This window comes from Podarcis tiliguerta (genome assembly GCF_965153285.1).
Source record: "Podarcis tiliguerta genome assembly, chromosome: 8".
Classification (NCBI taxonomy): Eukaryota; Metazoa; Chordata; class Lepidosauria; order Squamata; family Lacertidae; genus Podarcis; species Podarcis tiliguerta.
Genome location: NC_139541.1, coordinates 75,530,551 through 75,549,902, shown reverse-complemented (window position 1 = coordinate 75,549,902; position 19,352 = coordinate 75,530,551). Strand labels below are relative to the sequence as shown.

Below are 19,352 nucleotides of genomic sequence, written 5' to 3'. Positions count from 1 at the left end.
TTTCCAGGTTCGCAATCCTTCTCATGATTTCTGTTGGATGCTTCTACACTATATTTCTGTTGGATGCTTCTACACTATGGAAAGGACAGTTTGCTTAACTCCGGATTATTAGAAGTCTGGAAAGCTTCTATTCCACAGGCCAAAAGCAGAACAGCAGTGATTGTGTCATTCACATCTAGAAGCACCCCCTGTTCCATATTGCCAACAATTAAGAGATTTAGATCCTGATAAAAAAAACCTTCAAGTTGTCAGAGAGGGCCATTCTGAGTGCAGCGTTGCTTGCCATCAAGTCCCGTTTTTGGAGAGGCTTCAACCATCCCCCCCCCCCCGAGAACTGAAGGCCACTTGAAAGAAGGATCGTTGGTGGCAGTGTGTACTTTTGCCTCTTATTAAACGGGTTGCGTTAGTTTTTAATTTTGCAGCTCCAAAACCCTGCAAAACCAGTTTCGCCAGAGTGACAGCGAGCCTAAGGAATTATGCATATATATTATGGCAAGCGAAACCTGACGGAGACGCCAGCCCAAGAAATTAGTTCTGCAAGTGTGTATGAGGTAAGAAATAAGTGTGTGTGTGTGTGTGTGTGCGCGCACGCACACATAGAGAGACAGGGGTGTGTGTAGAACACGAGAGGTTGCTTATGCCAAGAGACAAACCATTGACTCATCTCACTCAGTGTTTTCTATGGCTCTGACTGGCAGCAGTTATCTAGGGCTTCAGGTAAGTGACTTTTCCAGCTGCACCTGGAGATGCCAGGAATTGTATGCAAAGTGGATGCTCAGTCACTGAGCTGCAGCCCTTAAATTTCTTAAACGTGTGTGTGTGTGCATGCATGCACGCGCGCACACACAGAGGTCTGCACCATCCCTACTAACATTTGGCAGTGGAAAATAATTACGACTTGTTTGTGTTATGTTAGCAAGCCAAGAGAAGGATGTGTTCCCATGGGATCAGATGCGAGCTTTTGCCAAAGACCTTCGGAAGTATTAATTTCAAAATAGGCTCACCTACAGCTACAAACGCACACCTCCCTCCTGTTTAGCATCTGCTTTGCATGCAGAAGGTCTCAGGTTCAGTCCTTGCCATTTCTCGGGAGGCCTGGGAGAGAATCTTGTCTGAGATCCCAGACAGCTGCTGCAGAACCATCAAGTTATATAACTGCAGAGTTGGAAGGGACCATGAGGGTCATCTGGTCCAACCTCTGCAATGCAGGACTCTTTTGCCCAACATGGGGCTTGAACCCACAACACTGAGATTAAGAGTCTCATGCTCTACTGGCTGAGCTATTCCAACATACTAAGCTAGATGAATCAGTAATTTGACTCAATATGAAGCAGCTTCCTATAGTCCTACTTTATTAAATGTTTCTCTCCCCCACTCCCACCCAAAGGGTATGTTTTTGGATTTTCAAAACCCAAAGCGCACAAGGACTCTCCTAAATCTCTGGCAGAGCTTTTTCCCTGCCTTGTCACTTGGGATCCTTTCTAGCTGGCTGGGAGAGAAGAATGATGGTGGGGAGAGAGACATAGCTGTCAACTTACAGATTTGAAAATAAGGGACCAGCAGCCTTGAAAATAAGGGACCAGCAGCCAAAATAAGGGACCTGCAGCCTCACCTGTGCCAGGCACTCCAGTCTTCCTGTCCTCCTGCAGTCTGGTCAAACTCATGCTGGTAGCTTCGAGAATACTATCCAACCAACTTTGTAACCAGAGGTTCAACTGAATAGAATCTGAGTCACATGCACCACAAGGCCTATGCAGCCTCAACTTAAGATGGGTCCCCAGCCTGGCTTTGCACTGCAAAGTTTGCAGCAGCACGTGCAACAAAATGGTGTCCAGCATTCAAAAACCCCCTCAGCTTGCATTAACTAGCCACACACAAGACATGCAAGCTCCACCCCCCAGTCGTTCTTAGACTTCTTATTGGGTGAGCAACACAGCCAAGCAACACAGTTGGAGCCTCCCTCCTCCCTGGCCGGCAGGGAGGGAGGGAGAGGAGCTGCTTCCTTTTAAATTTAAGGGACATTAATTAAGGGACATTTAAGGGACATCCATCAATAAGGGACAGCAGCGGGACATGGCGCTGGAATAAGGGACTGTCCCTTCAAATAAGGGACACTTGACAGCTATGCAGAGAGACCCAAGGGCCAGAAAGAGAGACATGGCAGGTTGCATTCCACACACACCCTGGGCGTGAGGTTCTCCACCCCAGCAATAGGACATAAGGAGAGTTCTGCTGGACCAAACCAAACCCCATCTAATCCTACAGTTGCCAACCAGATGCCTATGGGAAGCCGAGAGGCTGGGCCTGAGCACAACTGCAATCTCCGCACCCATGCATCTCAGAAGCTGGCGTTTAGAGGCATACTGTGGGTGTAGAACAGTCACCTTGGCTAGCAGCCATTCTTAAAAGGGCGAGAGAAGTTGATTGGGAGGTCCTGCGTAACAAACCCGCTTTGGGTTGTGCAAGAAGGAAAGTGATGGGAAGATGTCCTGGAAAGTGACTGACACTTCCTGTGATGCAATGACATCTCACCTCCACACAGAAAGGATGCTCGTTAAGGAGCCAACACAGTCTCCAACTTCCCCGTAAACAAATCAGGGTGGATGATCGACAAACAATTTCTCTGGAAGCACCCGGCATCTAACCACGGTGTAGTCTTTGCGCAAGCAAGTCAGGAGTAGCCTTAATGCGTCGTCTCCCATCCCTCTGGAAGCTGCTCCTTCGCTTACGGATGTGAATTAAAACCATCAGGGCTGAGCTGCAGCCAAACAGCATGTTTCATAAAAAGGCCGTACCCTCCTGTGATGCAAGGTAATTAGGATAATAATGAGGCACAGCAACCTGCTGGCTTTGGGGAGGGCCCTCGCGGACTCTGGAAGATGAAAAATGACTGTGGGAAGCATGCCGAGAGCTTGGAATTGGAGCAGTGTTTTCTGGCAAAGCAGAGCGGAGTTGGCTCCGGAACAGTCGCCAGCATCTGGTTATTTTTAGGGCGGTTTCAGCCCTTCCTCCTCAAAGGAGGAAGGAACGCAGGGAAGTGGGAAACTGAGTCACTCCTGAAGAGAAGAGGATGGTATCTCCAGCCAGAAAGCCTTGCATCTCAAAGCAGAGTCCAAGGTAAGAGGGAGACCTTGGATAGGGAGGAACCTAGGGCGCTGCTTCCCCCAAAGAATTGTGGGAGCTGTAGTTCGTTAAGGGTTCCGAGAGCTGCTAGAAGGCCCTCTATTCCTCTCGCAGAGCTACAATTCCCAGAGTCCTCTGTGAAGGAATGGATTGTTAAATCACTCTGGGTATGGTCTCTTTGGGAGGGGAGCAGCTCTCAGTACCCTTAACTGACAACGGCTCCCAGAATGCTTTGAGGGAAGCCATGGTTATTTAAAGCTGTATCAAAGTACTTTAAATGTATGGTGTGAATGTGGCCCTTGTTTGCCCTTAACAAGGAACCATTGACAAGCTTATGAGGACCGCCCAACCCCAGTTCTGAGGAACAGACACAGAAAACTCTAAAGCATCAGGCTTCAAAGTCAAGATCCAACCATCAACCTGCAATATAGCAACTGCTTTAAATATTGTTATTCCATGTGCTGTTTTGGGTTTAACCGGTCACCTTCACCCCCCCTTCTCTCTGGGTGCTTCCAGATAGGTATCTATCATGGGTGCTCCTCATGTGTGCAACATTTTTTTAAAAACAGCATCTGCAGGACATTGTTGGCAATTTAATCTGAATTTACCCATTCCAGGAGAAATCAAGCAAGGCTGGCGTTTTACTGTGGATGCATTCTGCAACACAGTCTTGACACAACAATAGTGCAATTGTGGTGAATTTATTATTGCTGTCCAGAAGGGCTATGGCATAACAAAAAGCAGAAGGAAGGCAAACAAGAACATTTGTGGTGTAAAAAGTTACGGGGTTTCACAAGGAAGTTGCGGGATAGGCACTGCTTAGAAAGGAAGAATTATGACCACCCCAAAACCTTGGGGGCACAACCAGTGTTGAAAGCACAATTGCGTATGACCACCCTGATAGCAGCACGAGCGCAAATTGTCGTAAATGTGCATGGATATTCTGGGGCCCTCGGTTAAAAACAAGCAAACTTTTGTAATATGTGAATGGCCCTTTTACTGTAAGTTGTCTTAAGCCATTTTTAATGTTGCATGTTAAAGGTAAAGGTACCCCTGCCCATACGGGCCAGTCTTGACAGACTCTAGGATTGTGCGCCCATCTCACTCAAGAGGCCGGGGCCCAGCGCTGTCCGGAGACACTTCCGGGTCACGTGACCAGCGTGACATCGCTGCTCTGGCGAGCCAGAGCGGCACACGGAAATGCTGTTTACCTTCCCGCTAGTAAGCGGTCCCTATTTATCTACTTGCACCCGGGAGTGCTTTCGAACTGCTAGGTTGGCAGGCGCTGGGACCGAACAACGGGAGCGCACCCCTCCGCGGGGATTCGAACCGCCGACCTTTCGATCGGCAAGCCCTAGGCGCTGAGGCTTTTACCCACAGCGCCACCCGTGTCCCTATGTTGCATGTTAAATTATTGCAAATCACCACCATCCCCTGCCTGGAAGTGACCTCTGGTCTCATCCAGATTTCTGCTTGTTGTGTTCCATCCCCACCCCCCGGGAAAAAAACACTCTTCCCTGCTTGACATTTGCTCTGATTCTGAGCTAAAGAGAGGGCTTTCCCTGGAAAGCAGCAGGGCAAACAGAAAACTGCTCAGATCCATGACTATAAAGCACAGGACAATCGGAGAACTACTTGGACCCAAGCTTTCGAGGCATGGGACAAGAAGGAGTGTGGATGCGCCCTTAAGTCCGCTTCCTCTCTGTATTTCTCCATCTATTTTCATTCATTTATGCAGTTATATTTTTCTCCTGTCCTCCCACTATGGCGCACAGAGCACTGTTCATGGTCTACCTCCTGTTTTATCATTTCAACAACCCTATGGGGTAGGCTGGAATGAAAGTGAGAATCTGGCCCAACATCACCAAATTTGCTTTCAGGAGGAGCAGGAATTTGAACCTGAATTGCCCTGGGACTCCCCAATCATCCCCACTTTTCCTTTGTCCCAGAGATGCTTTTATGATGTACAGTCATAACTTGGTTCCTGAACGCCTTGCGAGTCAAACGTTTTGGCTCCTGAACGCTGAAAACCCGGAAGTGAGTGTTCCGGTTTGTGAACGTTCTTTGGAACCCGAACATCCGACGTGGCTCTGCGGCTTACGATTGGTTGCAGAAGCTTCCTGCAGCCAATCAGAAGCTGCGCCTTGGGTTTCTGAATGTTTTGGAAGTCGAACAGACTTCTGGAACAGATTCCATTCAACTTCTGAGGTACCACTGTATTCTGATGACCCATCTTCAGTAAGATTGCAGCTCATTTGCCTGTGCAATCCCTCAACAGAATAATTCTAATTCTAATTCTAATTCTAATTCTAATTCTAATTCTAATTCTAATTCTAATTCTAATTCTAATTATTTGTTATTTCTACTCCGCCCATCTGGGGTTATAACGAATGCTATAAAGTTTTTTTGGGGTGTGTGTGTGGGGAGAAGTAGGGGGGAAATCCTCCAGGAAGAGTACAGTAGTATTTCAGGTTACAAAAACCCTGGGTTACAAACACTTCAGGTTACAGACTCCGCCAACCCCGAAGTAGTACCTCAGGTTAAGAACTTCACCGCGGGATGAGAACAGAAATCGTGTGGTGGCAGTGCAGTGGCAGCTGGAGGCCCCATTAGCTAAAGTGGTACCTCAGGTTAAGAACGGTTTCAGGTTAAGAATGGACCTCCGGAACGAATTCAGTTCGTAACCAGAGGTACCACTGTATATCAAAAGCCTTGCCTTTTCTGGCCAAACTAGAGACACTGCAAGGTTGGAAATTGCAACCTGCTACGGCTGAAGATGGTCCTGCCAACAAACAGACCAGCCACTGGCGTGAAATCTGCAGAAATGAACTAGAAATTAATCTCCCTCGATCCGAGGCTGGAACTAACCCAGCTGCGCCACTGCTTTCCAAGCCATTTATTTGGTTTTCCACTTGCTTATTCTCCCCCTCCCTCTCAACCTTCTGAGATGAGTTGAGAGAGGCAGCCGCTAAAAAAAAAAAGGGGAAATACAAAACGTGACGTTAAAAGCCCTTTGTCACACTCAAGGGGGTGGCTCAGGGGCCATGAGAGATGGCCTGATTTTTCCATTATATAATCTTATTAAAGCTCCGGGAGCAAGTAATCCCGAGTGGCTGCACCGGACGTGGGTGGAAAGTTAAAGAAGCAAACAGCTTGCCCTCTTGCGGGCTGCGTCCTTTTAAGTTGTTGTGGGAGGGTTGGCAAAGTTCAGTGAAACCTGGCAGGGATAAAAAGGAAGGCCTTATGGGTAGGAAGACTTCCAGAAGTCCTGCTCCCATCACGTTCCCAAAGAAAGACACACCTTGGTGACGCAGGTGGGCCACTGCCAGACCTGGGATAGAGGGATTGCCTTTCCGTGGAGGCTGATCTACAGGAGTTTTGCATTTGGGATGGGGGCAGACTGGTGAAGAAGGCATTTGTGGTTCAGTTTAGGGCTATGAGCAATGAGGCTGCCAGGAGGGCAAAGAGGATGCCCTCGCCTCTCCTTCCACCCAGGCCCGGAGCTCTGTTGCAGAAGGGGCCCTGGCAGCAGGTCACGTAGCTGACGGGGAGCTTGGGCAGCAGTGTTCCATAGAAGACCGTATCCTGGCAGAGCTGCTGGTTGGCGCAGCCAGCTCGGAGGGTGGCACCGCGGTCGTAATCTGTGTTGGAAGAGAGGAGAGGAGGGAAGGGAGTTGCATATCTTCCCAGGACAAGGGATCAGATCATATGAGGAGGGGGATAGGAGCGTTGGTCAATTTCATTTCTCTCCATTACTCATTTCCCCAATCTTGAATTCAGTTCTTCACATTTCTGCTGCAAACACACACACACACACACACACACACACACGGAAATTCACCAGCATTTCAGGGCAAATTTCTCCTAACAAAGACATTGTTCCAGGCACTTTTGGCTAATGTGACACATTTTGGGCAAGCGATTCCCTACAATCTAATGCATTTTTGTATCCAATGCATTTTATAGCTTCATTTCGATGCACACTCTCCCCTAATATCTGTACTCTTATGAACATTGCTTGATTGGAGAACTGCATTGAAAAATTCAGATAAGTTTGAATTTTGTAGGATCGCTGTGTTTCGGTTTGCGTATTGTTTCAGAAAGTGCAAATTTGATTGATTCGGCTTTAAATGCATCCTGAATCAAATTTCTCATCCATCCTTCATCTGAATCCTAATCATGCATTCCTTGTGTTTGGGGCAAATCAACTTACTCATAGTTTCCTGTAACCAGAAGCTGGAAGGGCCAGGACTGTGACAGGACTGTGAGGAAGGGCCGTACCTCATCTGCTTTGCATGCAGAAGGTCTCAGGTTCAGTCTCTGACATCTTCAGGTAGAGCTGGGAATGTCTCCTGGCTGCCCTATGGGCTCTCCTGGGCTCTCTGCACCTGCCTGGCATGATTCAGAATGGGCCCTTTTCCCGCTGTGAAAGTCTTTGACTCTCACATCCCCCACTGGATAAGGCTGATTTGTCTCCCTGATTGCTCCTGATGTAGATCTTCACTCACACTTCCTTCCCTGGGCAGGAGGTGGGAGGTACCATTTTGTGGTTTGCTTCAGGTGCCAAAATGTCTTGGGCGGCCCTGACTGTAGGATCATCAACATCATCATAATTTATTATTTATACCCTGCCCATCTGGCTGGGTTTCCCCAGCCGCTCTGGGTGGCTTCTAACAGAATATTAAAAACACACACAAAAAATCAAACATTAAAAACTTCCTGATACAGGGCTGCCTTCAGATGTCTTCTAAAAGTCAGATAGTTGTTTATTTCCTTGACATCTGATGGGAGGGTGTTCCGCAGGGTGGGTGCCACTACCGAGAAGGCCCTCTGCCTGGTTCCCTGTAACCTCATTTCTCGCAGTGAGGGAACCGCCAGAAGGACCTTGGGGCTGGACCTCCGTGTCCAGGCTGAACGATGGGGGTGGAGACACTCCTTCAGGTATACTGGGCCAAAGCCGTTTATTATCATGCTGTATATTAATTGGTGTGCATGTATGCTTTGTGTTCTTAAACCATTTGGGCTTTCCAGTGCTGCAAGTAAGCCATCTGTAGGCCTTAGGAACAGGAACTGACCTTGGCTAGTACCGTGACTGGTACATGTGAGTTGGACCTAAGAAGGTATTTTAGGATCACAACAAAGAGGAAACCAGCCTGGCCCAATCAACTGGTGAGTGAAGGCACACCTGCTCTGGTGCTTGCTTTCCTTTACCCTCCCCATTCCCTTTTCCTTTCGTATCATGCCTATCAGATTGTGTGCCTGTGGGCAGGGACAGCCCTATCTTTTAGTATAGGTACAACACTTAGAAAATGTTAGGCACTTTAAAATGGTAAGATAATAATCATTACTATCACCTGAGGAGGCACCGCCTATTCAAAAGCCTCCATCCACCTTCTGCCATAAATCTTTCACCATCTCTTACCTATGACATTCATGCAATGGTCCATGTTTCCCACGCAGTTCATGACTTGCAGATTCCCTGCGCTGCATTCATCATTTCCTGTATCTAGGCAGCTGTAACACACCAGCCCGTTGAGTTCCCTCACAGAAAACTCTGAAAGGTAGGAGAAGAAAGTCTTTTTCAGTAAGGGCCAAGTTAGGTGTGACAATTACCATGATTTTGTTTGTTTGTTCTGCAAAGAAGCAGCTGTTAGAAGAGCTGAGCAGCCTCTGGACTGTGGGAATGAGGAGTTTAACTCTTTCTCTTCCAGCCCCAACACAAACCTCATCTCCCCAAAGCTGCTATTTGCATTTTTTGAGGCCAGAATGACGTGGGACAACATTTGGAATCAGAAATTCCTGGATTCGATTTCTGACACAGTCATACAGAGACAGTGAGAGTGGAGGAGCTTTGATGTAATGCAGGACTTTAAAAAAGACGGGACAAATTCATGGCTATTATTCAGGGAAGACCATATACTATTTCCAGGATCAGAGATGCAGGTGGAAAAGAGAGCGAAAGCTATTGTGTTGGATTCTTGCCTGTGTGCCTTCTTGTAGGAGGGTAGTTAACCCACATTTGGGGGAACTGCTTTGCCCCCCCTCAGTTTTCTGGCCCTTGTGGGATATAAATATATTATTATTAAATATAATAACAAATATTGTCTTGTTCACAGATATTTACTGCCTAATAACGCTGCTTTTTGCGGGTGGGATATTTTTATATTGGGGGGGGGGGCATGTGATCCAAAAGGACTTTAAAAATACATCCATGCAATCCAGAGATATTTTTTTTTAAAAAACCGGACTGCAGAGTTTTTGCAATTTTCAAATTTTGGTTTTAAAGTCCTCAATTTTAAGCACAAAGCACCCAAAGTTTTATTTTAATTTTGGCATGCGCATTTGAGTCGAAATTGGCTCGCGACTCCTGCCGCTCCAATTTGGGTCATCCCAAGAAACCTGCAACCCAGAGTTACCTGTGAAAGAGCTGTTGTTGCACCTGGAACCTTCACAGACACGAATGGCCACGTAGCTGATTTTGCCTCCTATGCTGTATGCCAAGAGTGTTTCCTCCTTGGGGTAATTCCCGCAGCCTTTGATGATGGGCTCCACTAGACCTGTTCCTGTAGAAACAGAGGAGGGTGTCAAAGATCCTTGCCAATGGCTGTTGGGGAATGTATTTGAGCGAAGGGCTGGACTATTCTGTATGCCAAGCACACTGCAGAGGAGCTCAATGGCATTCGGGCTGCGTTTGCAGTGAGTAGACAACCACGTAGGACTCCTTGATCTTCTCTTGCACTACAATGTGCACTTACGTACAACCAGGCAGGAGATGCCTCCGCCTCTCAATGGCTCTGGCTCCACTTTCCATTGGTCTCCTCTCCCTCTGCTCCTCCAGTTCCAATGGGCATCAGGCACCACCAGCACACTGCCAGTTCTCATGGGACATTGGAGAGGCCAGGCCATTGCCCCACATGAACTGAGAGTGCGCTCTAGAATCCAACCTGAGATCTTTTGCAATGCACACATGGCTTCTGCCACAAAAACCAGCAGGGATTCTTCAGCAGATACACCTCTGCTTCTATCAGGGCTGGCTAATCATTTTTGGGCAGGGCCACCAACATACCAAAGTGCAAAGTGAGTGTGGCTTTTCTTTTCTTTTACACTCTGGGGAGTTGGGGAATCACAAAAACCTTTCGGCATACCAGAACCTCAGCCGAGGATCTGCAGAAGTGGTTGGTAAAATGCGTACACGCACACAACTTTTAAACTTTTTTTTTAAAGTGCAAATTCTGGGGTCTCCCCCAAGCCTTTTGGCATCACAGTGGAGTACTGAGGGGAGCAGTTTAGTAATTATTATGATTACAGTGGAACCTTGGTTTTTGAATGTAATCTGTTCTGGAAGTCCGTTGGACTCCTTAAACGTTCGAAAACCAAGGCTTCTGTTTGGTGCAGGCACCCTGGAAACAATAGCCGACAGCTGTATCGGACGTTCGACTTCTGAAAAACGTTTGAAAACTGGATCACTTACTTCTGGGTTTTCAGCATCCGGGAGCCAATTGGTTCATCAACTAAGCCGTTTGAGAACCAAGGTTCCACTGTCTTATTATTTTAAATGGATTTTTTTCTCCCAGCAGGGCTTGAGGAGGTACAAAAATACCTTTTGACATCAAAGCGGGGGAACCATAGAAGCAGTTATAGCTTTGGGGCAACTGTGCCAGGGGTAGGGTGGGGGACTGAATTTTGAAAGAAGTGACAAATTGGATGGGCATAAAAACGCCTCTCAGATAGATTACCTGGCAGCCACTGGCGAGAAATTTCCACACAGCGGTTCTCTTTGCCTCTGCACTGGGCTGTGGGAATGCTGGTCCCATTACACTCCTCCAAACTGCCGATGCAACTGTAACACTCCACTCCGTTGCGTTCGGTGCTGTACGTGACTGTGGGGAGGCAAGAAAAAAGCAGGGTCACCAATTCTGAGGCCCACGAGCACTGCTTGTGGAAAGCTTCAGTAAATAGCACCTCAAAAATCCACATTCTAAGAGGCCCTCTTGGTGGTTCCTCCTCCCTCAGGAGCCTGGGTGGCAGCAGTAGTCCAGAAGGTGGTCAAGGAGCCCATGCCAACGTTTAAAGCCCTAAAAACAATGTAGGCCCCAAATATCTAAAAGGCCACTTCCTTTCGCACAGACCCTCTTGGTGGTTCCACCTCTCTCAGAAATTTGGGGTGAGTGTGACCCGGCAGAGGGCATTCTCAGCAGCATTCCCTGAGCATTCCCTACTCTACTCTTGCGATTGTAATTTGTTTCAAACTGTTTTGGGTGTTGTTGTTTTAAATGGTTGTGACCCATTTGGGGACTCCTGATCAAGGATGGGTAATAAACCAAAATACGGTAACAACAATAAATATTTGACATCACTGACTGTCCCATACAGAGAGCAGGAGATAGGCCACATTCACACCATAAATTTAAAGTATGATGATACCAGTTTAAGCAGTCAAGCCTTCCCCACATAATTCTGGGAGCTGTAGTTTGTTAAGGGTGCTGAGAGTTGTTAGGAGACCGCTATTTCCCTCCCTGAGCTACAGTTCCCAGAGTTCTCTGTGAAGATGGAATGATGGTAGCTCTGTGAGGGAAACAAGGGTCTCCTCTTGGCACTTTTAAATCACAGCTCCCAGAATTCTTTGGGGGAAGCCCTGACAGCGTAGAGCAGTATCATAGTGCTTTAAATGTATGGTGTGAATGTGACCATAGTTAGTGGCTCATGAAAGTAAGCAAGCCAGCTCTTTTTCCAGTGTGTCACACATGTCTCTGCAGAGCGCAGAGGTCTGATCATTTTCACTTCAGGGTTGACCATACTCCAGGGACTCTTACCATTGTAGGGGACATCGTTGCAAAGGTCTTCGGAACAGCAGTAGATGCTTCGTGATATGAAGCCCCTGCGGGTGGAGAAGTAGGACTGGCAGTACTGGAATGTGGTGCACCCTCTCTTCAGAGTCTCACTTATGGGGCCTAGAGAAGGGAAGGCACAGCAAGATGGCAGCTAAGGTGCATGATGAGCCTTACAAACAAGTAACCCACTGATCACTAGGGAGGGGGGGGAGGAATTTGCTTCAATTCATGTTTAAATGTGAGCTTATGAAATCCACACTTTTTAAAAAAGGAGACGAAACACAGCCATCCTTCAGAATTTGCAGTTATCCGAATTTTGCAATGCAGTTACCTAATGAAACAATACTTAAAAAAAGGCATCTATCAGGTAGGCCTGCCATATGTCCATTTTCCTCCAGACATGTCCGGGATTGCAATGGCAAAATTACCATCGGGGGGGGGGGGATTTTCAGAAATAGGCAAAATGTCTGGGTTTTTTGAAAACAGAACCAGGAAGTGTTGTTTTTGGGCGATTTCCCCCAAACAACTTTTTGGGCGATTTCAAAAAAAAAAACCTCAACAACTTTTTGTGTCCAGATTTTTGCTTTTTGAAATACAGTTGTACCTCGGCTCCCGAATACCTTGGGAGTCGAATGTTCCGGCTCCTGAACGACTGAAAACCAGAAGTGACTGTTCTGGTCTTCAAATGTTCTTTTGGAAGCCTAACATCTGATGGGGCTTCCACGGCTTCCGATTGACTGCAGGAGCTTCCTGCAGCCAATCAGAAGCCGCGCTTTGGAAGTCGAATGTTTCGGAAGTCAGACGGACTTCTGGAATGGATTCTGTTCGACTTCCGAGGTATGACCGTATGGCAACCCTATATTAGGGGTAGGTATGCATAGCAGTAAGTCGCAAAACAAGATGTGCCACCCCAGCAGGGAAACCAACTATAGGTGAAGCCAGAGCCAATGGCAGGCAGAGCCAGCTGATTCTGGTTTTGAACCCATCCTCCTCCTCTCTGTTGAGTTCTGCAAAGCGAAAAGTTCCAAGAGGTAGTGAACTAGGCCTCTAGACTTCTCAGAACTGACCTCTGTTTTCCTGCCCGATGTTAACCTACAGCAGCGCCTTCTCCTACTTAGTCATATGCTTCCTTAAAACAAACACATAAACCTCTGAAGCAGCAAATTGAATGTTAAATGCCAGGCCAGGAAGCCCTTAAACGGGCAGCTAATGGCCCTCCTTGCCTGGAGACAAAGCTAACCAGCCAAGGTCACACATGGTTGTTGTTTTTTTTAAAGTGATAGAGATCTGAGATAAGACTATTCCAAGTCGGGCCTGCAGAAATTGTGACGCACCGGGCAAAACACAGCCCAAACACAGGCTTGACGAACCCGTTCATTAAGGGCGAGTGGGGCACCTAGAGGGAATGATGTCCAACTTTTCCTGTTGGGACAGCAAAGGGCTACTACCTTTTCAACGTGTCACTGTGCCTGTGCAGCGGCTGGATTTATTTTGTATATTATTGCATTTATGCCTTCTTCAAAGAGCTCTAGGTGGTGCACATGCGAAATCCCCTTCTCTGCATTATCTTTGCAACAGCCCTGTGTGAGGTACTTTAGTTAGGGTGAGATTTGGGGTGACTACTAGCTCAAGGTCACCCAGTGAGCTTCACGGCCCTGTGGGGATTTGAACTCAGGTCTCGCAGGTCCCACTCCCACACTCTGACCACTACATTGCAGGCAGGTGGTGATGCACAACTCTCTGCAACATTGTTTTTTTTTAAAAGCACCACATTCTGCAGATCAGGGCCATCTTAAGCATATGTGGCGCTAGGGTTGTCAACCTTTTTTTAGGGCGGGCCTGTGAGATGTGCAGGGCAGAGCTGGCCTGGCCAACTGCCTCAGCAGCAACAGAGGAGCCCAAGGCAGCAGTGGCAGCGACTGAGCGAAACAGGCAGTGGCATAGCGTGGGTTGTCAGCACCCGGGGCAAGGCAAATAATGTGCACCCCCTAACCCATGGATTTGCGCCCCCTAACCCTAACCCCCAGATGTTGTGCCCGGTGCGGCCGGCCCCCCCTGCACCCCCCACGGTACGCCACTGGAAACAGGGCACCTTGTGTGTGCAGTGTGCGCTGGGCAGACCTCTCGATGGTCCACCAATCCCTGGTGCGCAGGAGGGCAGAGCCGGCCGGCTGCCTCAGTGCCTCGCTCACCTGCAGCAGAAGAGCTGCGGTTCTCCAACAGGCTCTGCTCCACTCAGCAGCGCCTGTCGGCTCTTCCCAATCCCTGGACTCCAAATCTCAGTCCTGGACTCTTGGCCTGGCACCCCTGAGAGCCCGGCGCCCGGGTGCCCTGCACCCCTAGCGCTTATGGGTAAGATGGCCCTGCTGCAGATCAAGGGACATGTGCAGGCCAGGTCAGTTGGCAACCTCTTCCCCAGGCCACGTACCGTAGGTAGCTCGGGTTTCCTCCATGCAAAGGGTCTCGTTGCTGCCACAGAGTTGCTGCTGGTTCGTGCAATTCTCACGTGTCCCCAGGCACTTGTGGCAAGACAGGCCACGAGCTTCAGGAAGCAAAGCTGAAATGACATTTTGCAAAGGAGTCTTTCCCCATCAGGGCATATTTCCCCATCAGAGTGCTTGGATAAGATGTCCCTGTGGAACTGGGCACCCCTTAAATCTGGCGATGGGGAACCTTCCTGGGGCAACATTGGAAGGGACCTCAGGGGCCATCTAGCCCCTGCAAAAGCAGGAATTGCAGCTGAAAAAATCCCTGATGGATGGGCACCTAACCTCTGTTGAAAGCCCTTCTTCAGATCAGCTACCAGCCAAGAGGTTGCCTTTCTTTGGGATACTTTGCCTTCGCTTTTAGAAAAGCAAAAATGAATATAAAAAACCCACATGCCAGTGGTGGGTGAGGCCAGAGGCAAAAGAGGGTGAAGCAGTAAATGTAAAAAAAAATGCCTTTGTATAGAAGGTGGATTTGCACACACACAAACATACTCCCACCCCGCTCCCTCCAGCCGAGCAAGAAGCGTGATCAGAGTTCAAGGACAGATTCCAACCAGAAAAAACAATTTCACAGAGGGTGTGAAGCAGGGACAGTGAGGGTGTGGCTGGGGAGGGAGGGAGGTTTGGAGAGTGTTGTGAGGGCCAGACCGAAAGTGCTTCAAGTGCCACATTTGGGACCCAGGCCTCCGTTTCCCCACCTCTGCCTTAAATGTACATGGGCCTTCTTAGGGTCTAGACATGCCTACCTTACAACCCCCCCTTTTTTTAAAGGAACAAGGATTTCCTCATCTCTCTGTGTTTTATTGAGGGCAAGGATTGGGCTGTTTTTAATTTTTTTTTTAAAAAACCCCCACATTTGATTAACTTTTAAATTTTTATTTTTTAAAAAGCATATGCTCCTCTTCATAGAAGTTTCACAATGTTCGGAATGATACGCACCAGCAAATAAATCACAACTCAGTTTTAAAGCAAAAAGGGAAGGAAGCACTCCAAACAACACCAAAATGCTATTAGAACAAGTACCTAGTAGAATGATGGGACCGTAGCAAAAAAACCAAGCGATACCTGTGGAATAGGCACTTCGAGCAACAGTAAAAAGCAAGTTGTTCTTTAACAGCATGACCCTAGCTATGTCCACTCAGAATTAAATTGGCTTTGCTGCCTGGCATGCGGGGCTCGTATTACAGCCTAAGGCCCACTGAAAAAGTGTTGATGGACTTTGTGGAAACCAAGAACCCATGTATATTAAATAAGCACCAAGCTGGCCAATAAGCCCATTTCAGCCCAGGGCAGTGGAGGAACGGAGGAGGAAGAGTTAACTATCTTTCACTTGAAGTTTTCCCACTGACTTGTGTGGGTAGGTTGGTGTTTCTGAGGTTGTACGGCGATGTGTTCATATGCAAGGCAGGATGCAGGCTGAGATTCCTGAGTTGCCTCCCTGAAACCATTCGGCAAGAGAAGCGATTGGAGCAGGTAAAGCCAGGGATCCTGGATTTTAATTCCATGGTGGTACCATCTGAAATTTTGGTGTGTGTGTGTGTTTGTGGCCGGGGGGGGGGGGTGACTCTGTGGCAAGGCACCTGCAGGGAGTCCTGCAGAGGGTTTCTTTCCACCTGGTCTATTGTTGTGCGTTTGTATGTGTTCTGCAACACGTCGTTCATGCAACAATAACAGTTGCGTGAATGGTGGATTTATCCTGGACTGTCCGCACATCATTCTGCTTTAGACGTCGTCCAGTATTATTGCATTATTTCTATCTGGAGGGCTGCTTTTGCGGTGTAGAGCAACAAAAGTGGGATGGAGAAACAAATCAGAGCAATTACTGTACAAACCTACCTTGGAAGCTGAATGGAATCCATTCCAGAAGTCAGTTTGACTTCTGAAAAGTTTGGAAACCAAGGTGCACTTTCTGATTGCTCAGGCACACCGGAAGCAATAGTGGAAGCCACGCCAGACGTTCAGCTTCCAAAACAATGTTTGGAAACTGGAACACTCAATTCAGGAGCCAGAACATTCGACTCCCAAGGCATTCGGGAGCCAAGGTACGACTGTATGAAGAGTTTCAGGATAACAGAGGGAAGTTCTGGTACATGTCCTGGTTTGGAAGCCATGCTGCGTGTCTGCCCTGAAAACTCTGAAGGCACAACCTGTATTGAAAACTGCATGGAAAACTACATTGTTGATACCTTCATGAGCACAAATAATTTTGAATGCACAATGAATAGGATATCTGGAATAGGCAGGAGTGAAAATTCAGAATTTTCACACACCTATTTTGAATGCTCTATGTCAAAAGAGAGAATGCAAATGAAGATGGGGGTAGTGACCCTTTGCTAATTTTGGCACCCCTTGGCAAGTGCCTGACCTTACCAAGCTCCGGAGCTGGCCTTATTCCCCACCTGCTTTTGAGGGAAAGAACTGTGGGTCAGAACCAATTTGGGTCCACTTTCCACCTGGAGGAAAGGAGCAGTAGAATCGAATGGTGCGAACAGGTTCAATTACGGGTGTTGCTAAAAGCCAGGGATACACATTACTTTTTCCAGCTCGGAAAGGGACCGATAGATGATAATTAGAAGATGAGCCTGTGGCTGGTCGGATTCCAGTACATGATTTGGGAGAGGAACCGTGTGGTTAAAATTGGAGCCACGGGTTACTGTATTTCTAGTTGAGAATTAGGCGAAGGAATAAGTAAGGCACTGATACAAAGAAGGTCCCTTACTAAGGGTGGAACCATTAATATTGGAATGGAAGAGGGAATTTTGTGGGGGACAGCTTTTCTCCACTCTGTAGCACTGTGAGAGGACAAGCTAATGCCCACCGAAATTCCATCTTCAGTGCAATTGTTTTAGGTGCAGAAGCTGTTGTCCCTGATGCTCTCAAGCTGCATATGTGCCATACTTTTAAAGCATACCTGCCCCAAAGAATCCTGGAAACTGTAGTTTGTTAAGGGTGCCGAGAAGAGGTAAGCTACAGTTCCCAGGATTCTTGGAAAGGGGGGGGGGGAGAGAATGCTTTAAGTCCATGGTATGTGTGCAGCCTCGGTTACTCTACCTGAGGGAGCCGGGAGTCAGAACGACTGCCTTCTCTCTTGGGTGTAAGGGGAAGAAAGGTTATTCGCAGCAGCAGGGAGTTCCCCCGGTGGCAACCCACCTGTGGCCAACAAGGCAATCGGGATGGTGAGCTCTATGGCCGCCTTCATTGTCTTCCCCCCCTTTTTAATCACTTCTCCGGTCTGTCCTGTTCTCCGGCTTGGCTTGGCGAGGTGTACACTCCCAGCTCTCTGTCCTGATTGCCTCTGGTTGGGAAAGGCAGCTTGGTCCTAAAACCTGCTCGGCAGGGGAGAGGACAGGGTGATGCAACCCATCCATTCATCAACAAGATGCTGCCCTGGGAACCTTGGCCAGTTCCCTCTGGACCAGATGAAATCAGCACTCTCGGGGATGGGATGGAATGGACGAGCTGAAATGTGAAAAGGGGGAAGAGCAGATAGAATAATAGAATTATAGAGTTGGAAGAGACCACAAGGGCCATTGAGTCCAACCCCCTGCCAAGCAGGAAACACCATCATAGCACTCCTGACATATGGTTGTCAAGCCTCTGCTTAAAGACCTCCAAAGGAGGAGACTCCACCACACTCCTTGGCAGTAAATTCCACTGTCGAACAGCTCTTACTGTCAGGAAGTTCTTCCTAATGTTTAGGTGGAATCTTCTTTCTTGTAGTTTGGATCCATTGCTCCGTGTCCGCTTCTCTGGAGCAGAGAAGATGGGCTGCAGGGCTCCTAGGGAAGTGGTTCGGAAGAGAGGGAAAGGTGGAAGGTGCAGACAGAACTCAGTGTTAGAGCATCTGCTTGGCATGGAGAAGGTCCCAGGTTTGATTCCCACCCGCCATCTCCAGGGAACACCTGAAATCCTGGAGAGATGTTGAAAGCAGTGGAGGCTGGTCTACAGTGTCCCCTTAGCCAGCCCCACACCTGCCTACATATCTACTTACCACCTGGCCAGAAGATGGCCCTGCCTCCTCCTCCTTTAGTCTCCTTGTTGCCCTGGTAGGACTCAGCAGGGAGGAGGATGGCTCCAGAACTGGAGCCTGCCTTTGGCTCTTGCTCCCCTTACTGTTTGAGCTCCCAATGGGCAACAGCCAACACTGAGTGCCACTCAGTGTAAACAGTGTAGACCAGGGTTTCCCAAACTTGGGTCTCGAGCTGTTTCTGGACTACAGCCCCCATCATCCCTGACTACTGGTCCTGCTGGCAAGGGATGATGGGAGTTGTAGTCCAAAAACAGCTGGACACCCAAGTTTGGGAAACCCTGGAATGCTGAACTAGATGGTCCAATAGCTAAGAGTATTCTGACTTTCCAGGTGGGCGGCAGTGCAAGGGGCTTCTAAGGCCAGTGTTTAAAAAAAGAAGGCTGGAATCATAGTTTGTGAGCAAAGGAAATCTGTAGCCATTGCATAATGCAATGCACTCCAGTTGCAGAATGATTTGTTTCCCTGTCACACAGTTGCAGAATTTCGGCTTCCCGGTGGCATGGATTGCAGTAGCAAATAATAACAACATAGCTCTTGGAAAACACCAAGCAGATGGGCACAGCAACAGCAGCAAGCAGACTGTGTGGAAAATTTTGGTCACTGAAGGTTAGGGAGTGCAGCCTCAGTGTGGGAGCTGGCTGTTTTCCAACTGAAGCTTGTTAAAATTTATGAGGCATAACTTCAGAAATATACTGTGAAACACCTAAGGTAATGTCTCGCTTCATCACCCACATGGCTTCCTCATAAATGGAGTGTTTTTCACCCCCTGGATGGCATTGCCCAATTTTGCTCAGGCTTCCGGGGAGGTGTGTTGTGTTGGGAGGCAGTTTTTGTTAAAAAAAATGCTACAAACAGTCATATTTGCTTTAATAGTTAATA

General features: G+C 48.0%; 2 protein-coding genes across 6 annotated transcripts in view; one reads left to right on the top strand and one right to left on the bottom strand.

The window, feature by feature from the left end:
• The first annotated feature begins 696 nt into the window (after positions 1-696).
• Positions 697-19,352, top strand: part of LOC310684537 (urokinase plasminogen activator surface receptor-like) — a 31,294-nt gene continuing 12,638 nt past the window's right edge. The window contains exons 1-2 of one of the 5 annotated variants that reach the window (XM_083455853.1): positions 1,410-1,508; positions 2,123-2,811. The gene's annotated coding sequence lies outside the window, so the exon portion shown is untranslated. The other 4 variants (XM_083455854.1, XM_083455850.1, XM_083455852.1 and 1 more) reach the window with 4 other exon arrangements.
• On the bottom strand, positions 5,467-17,925 carry LOC310684563 (urokinase plasminogen activator surface receptor-like). The gene is made up of 7 exons (XM_083455903.1): positions 17,594-17,925; positions 14,383-14,511; positions 11,937-12,074; positions 10,860-11,003; positions 9,540-9,686; positions 8,546-8,677; positions 5,467-6,764 (listed from the first exon to the last, which is right to left on the bottom strand). Exons 1-7 carry the CDS (start codon positions 17,640-17,642, stop codon positions 6,547-6,549), a joined length of 957 nt encoding a protein of 318 aa, XP_083312029.1. The 5' UTR covers positions 17,643-17,925; the 3' UTR covers positions 5,467-6,546.

Coding starts and splice junctions, on each gene's coding strand:
- LOC310684563 (XM_083455903.1), bottom strand. CDS start 17,642: ATGAAGGCGGCCATAGAGCTCACCATCCCGATTGCCTTGTTGGCCACA. Junction 11,004..11,936: donor CAACGATGTCCCCTACAATG/GTAAGAGTCCCT, acceptor GCCTCCCCACAG/TCACGTACAGCACCGAACGC. Junction 8,678..9,539: donor CAACAACAGCTCTTTCACAG/GTAACTCTGGGT, acceptor CCTACCTTTCAG/AGTTTTCTGTGAGGGAACTC.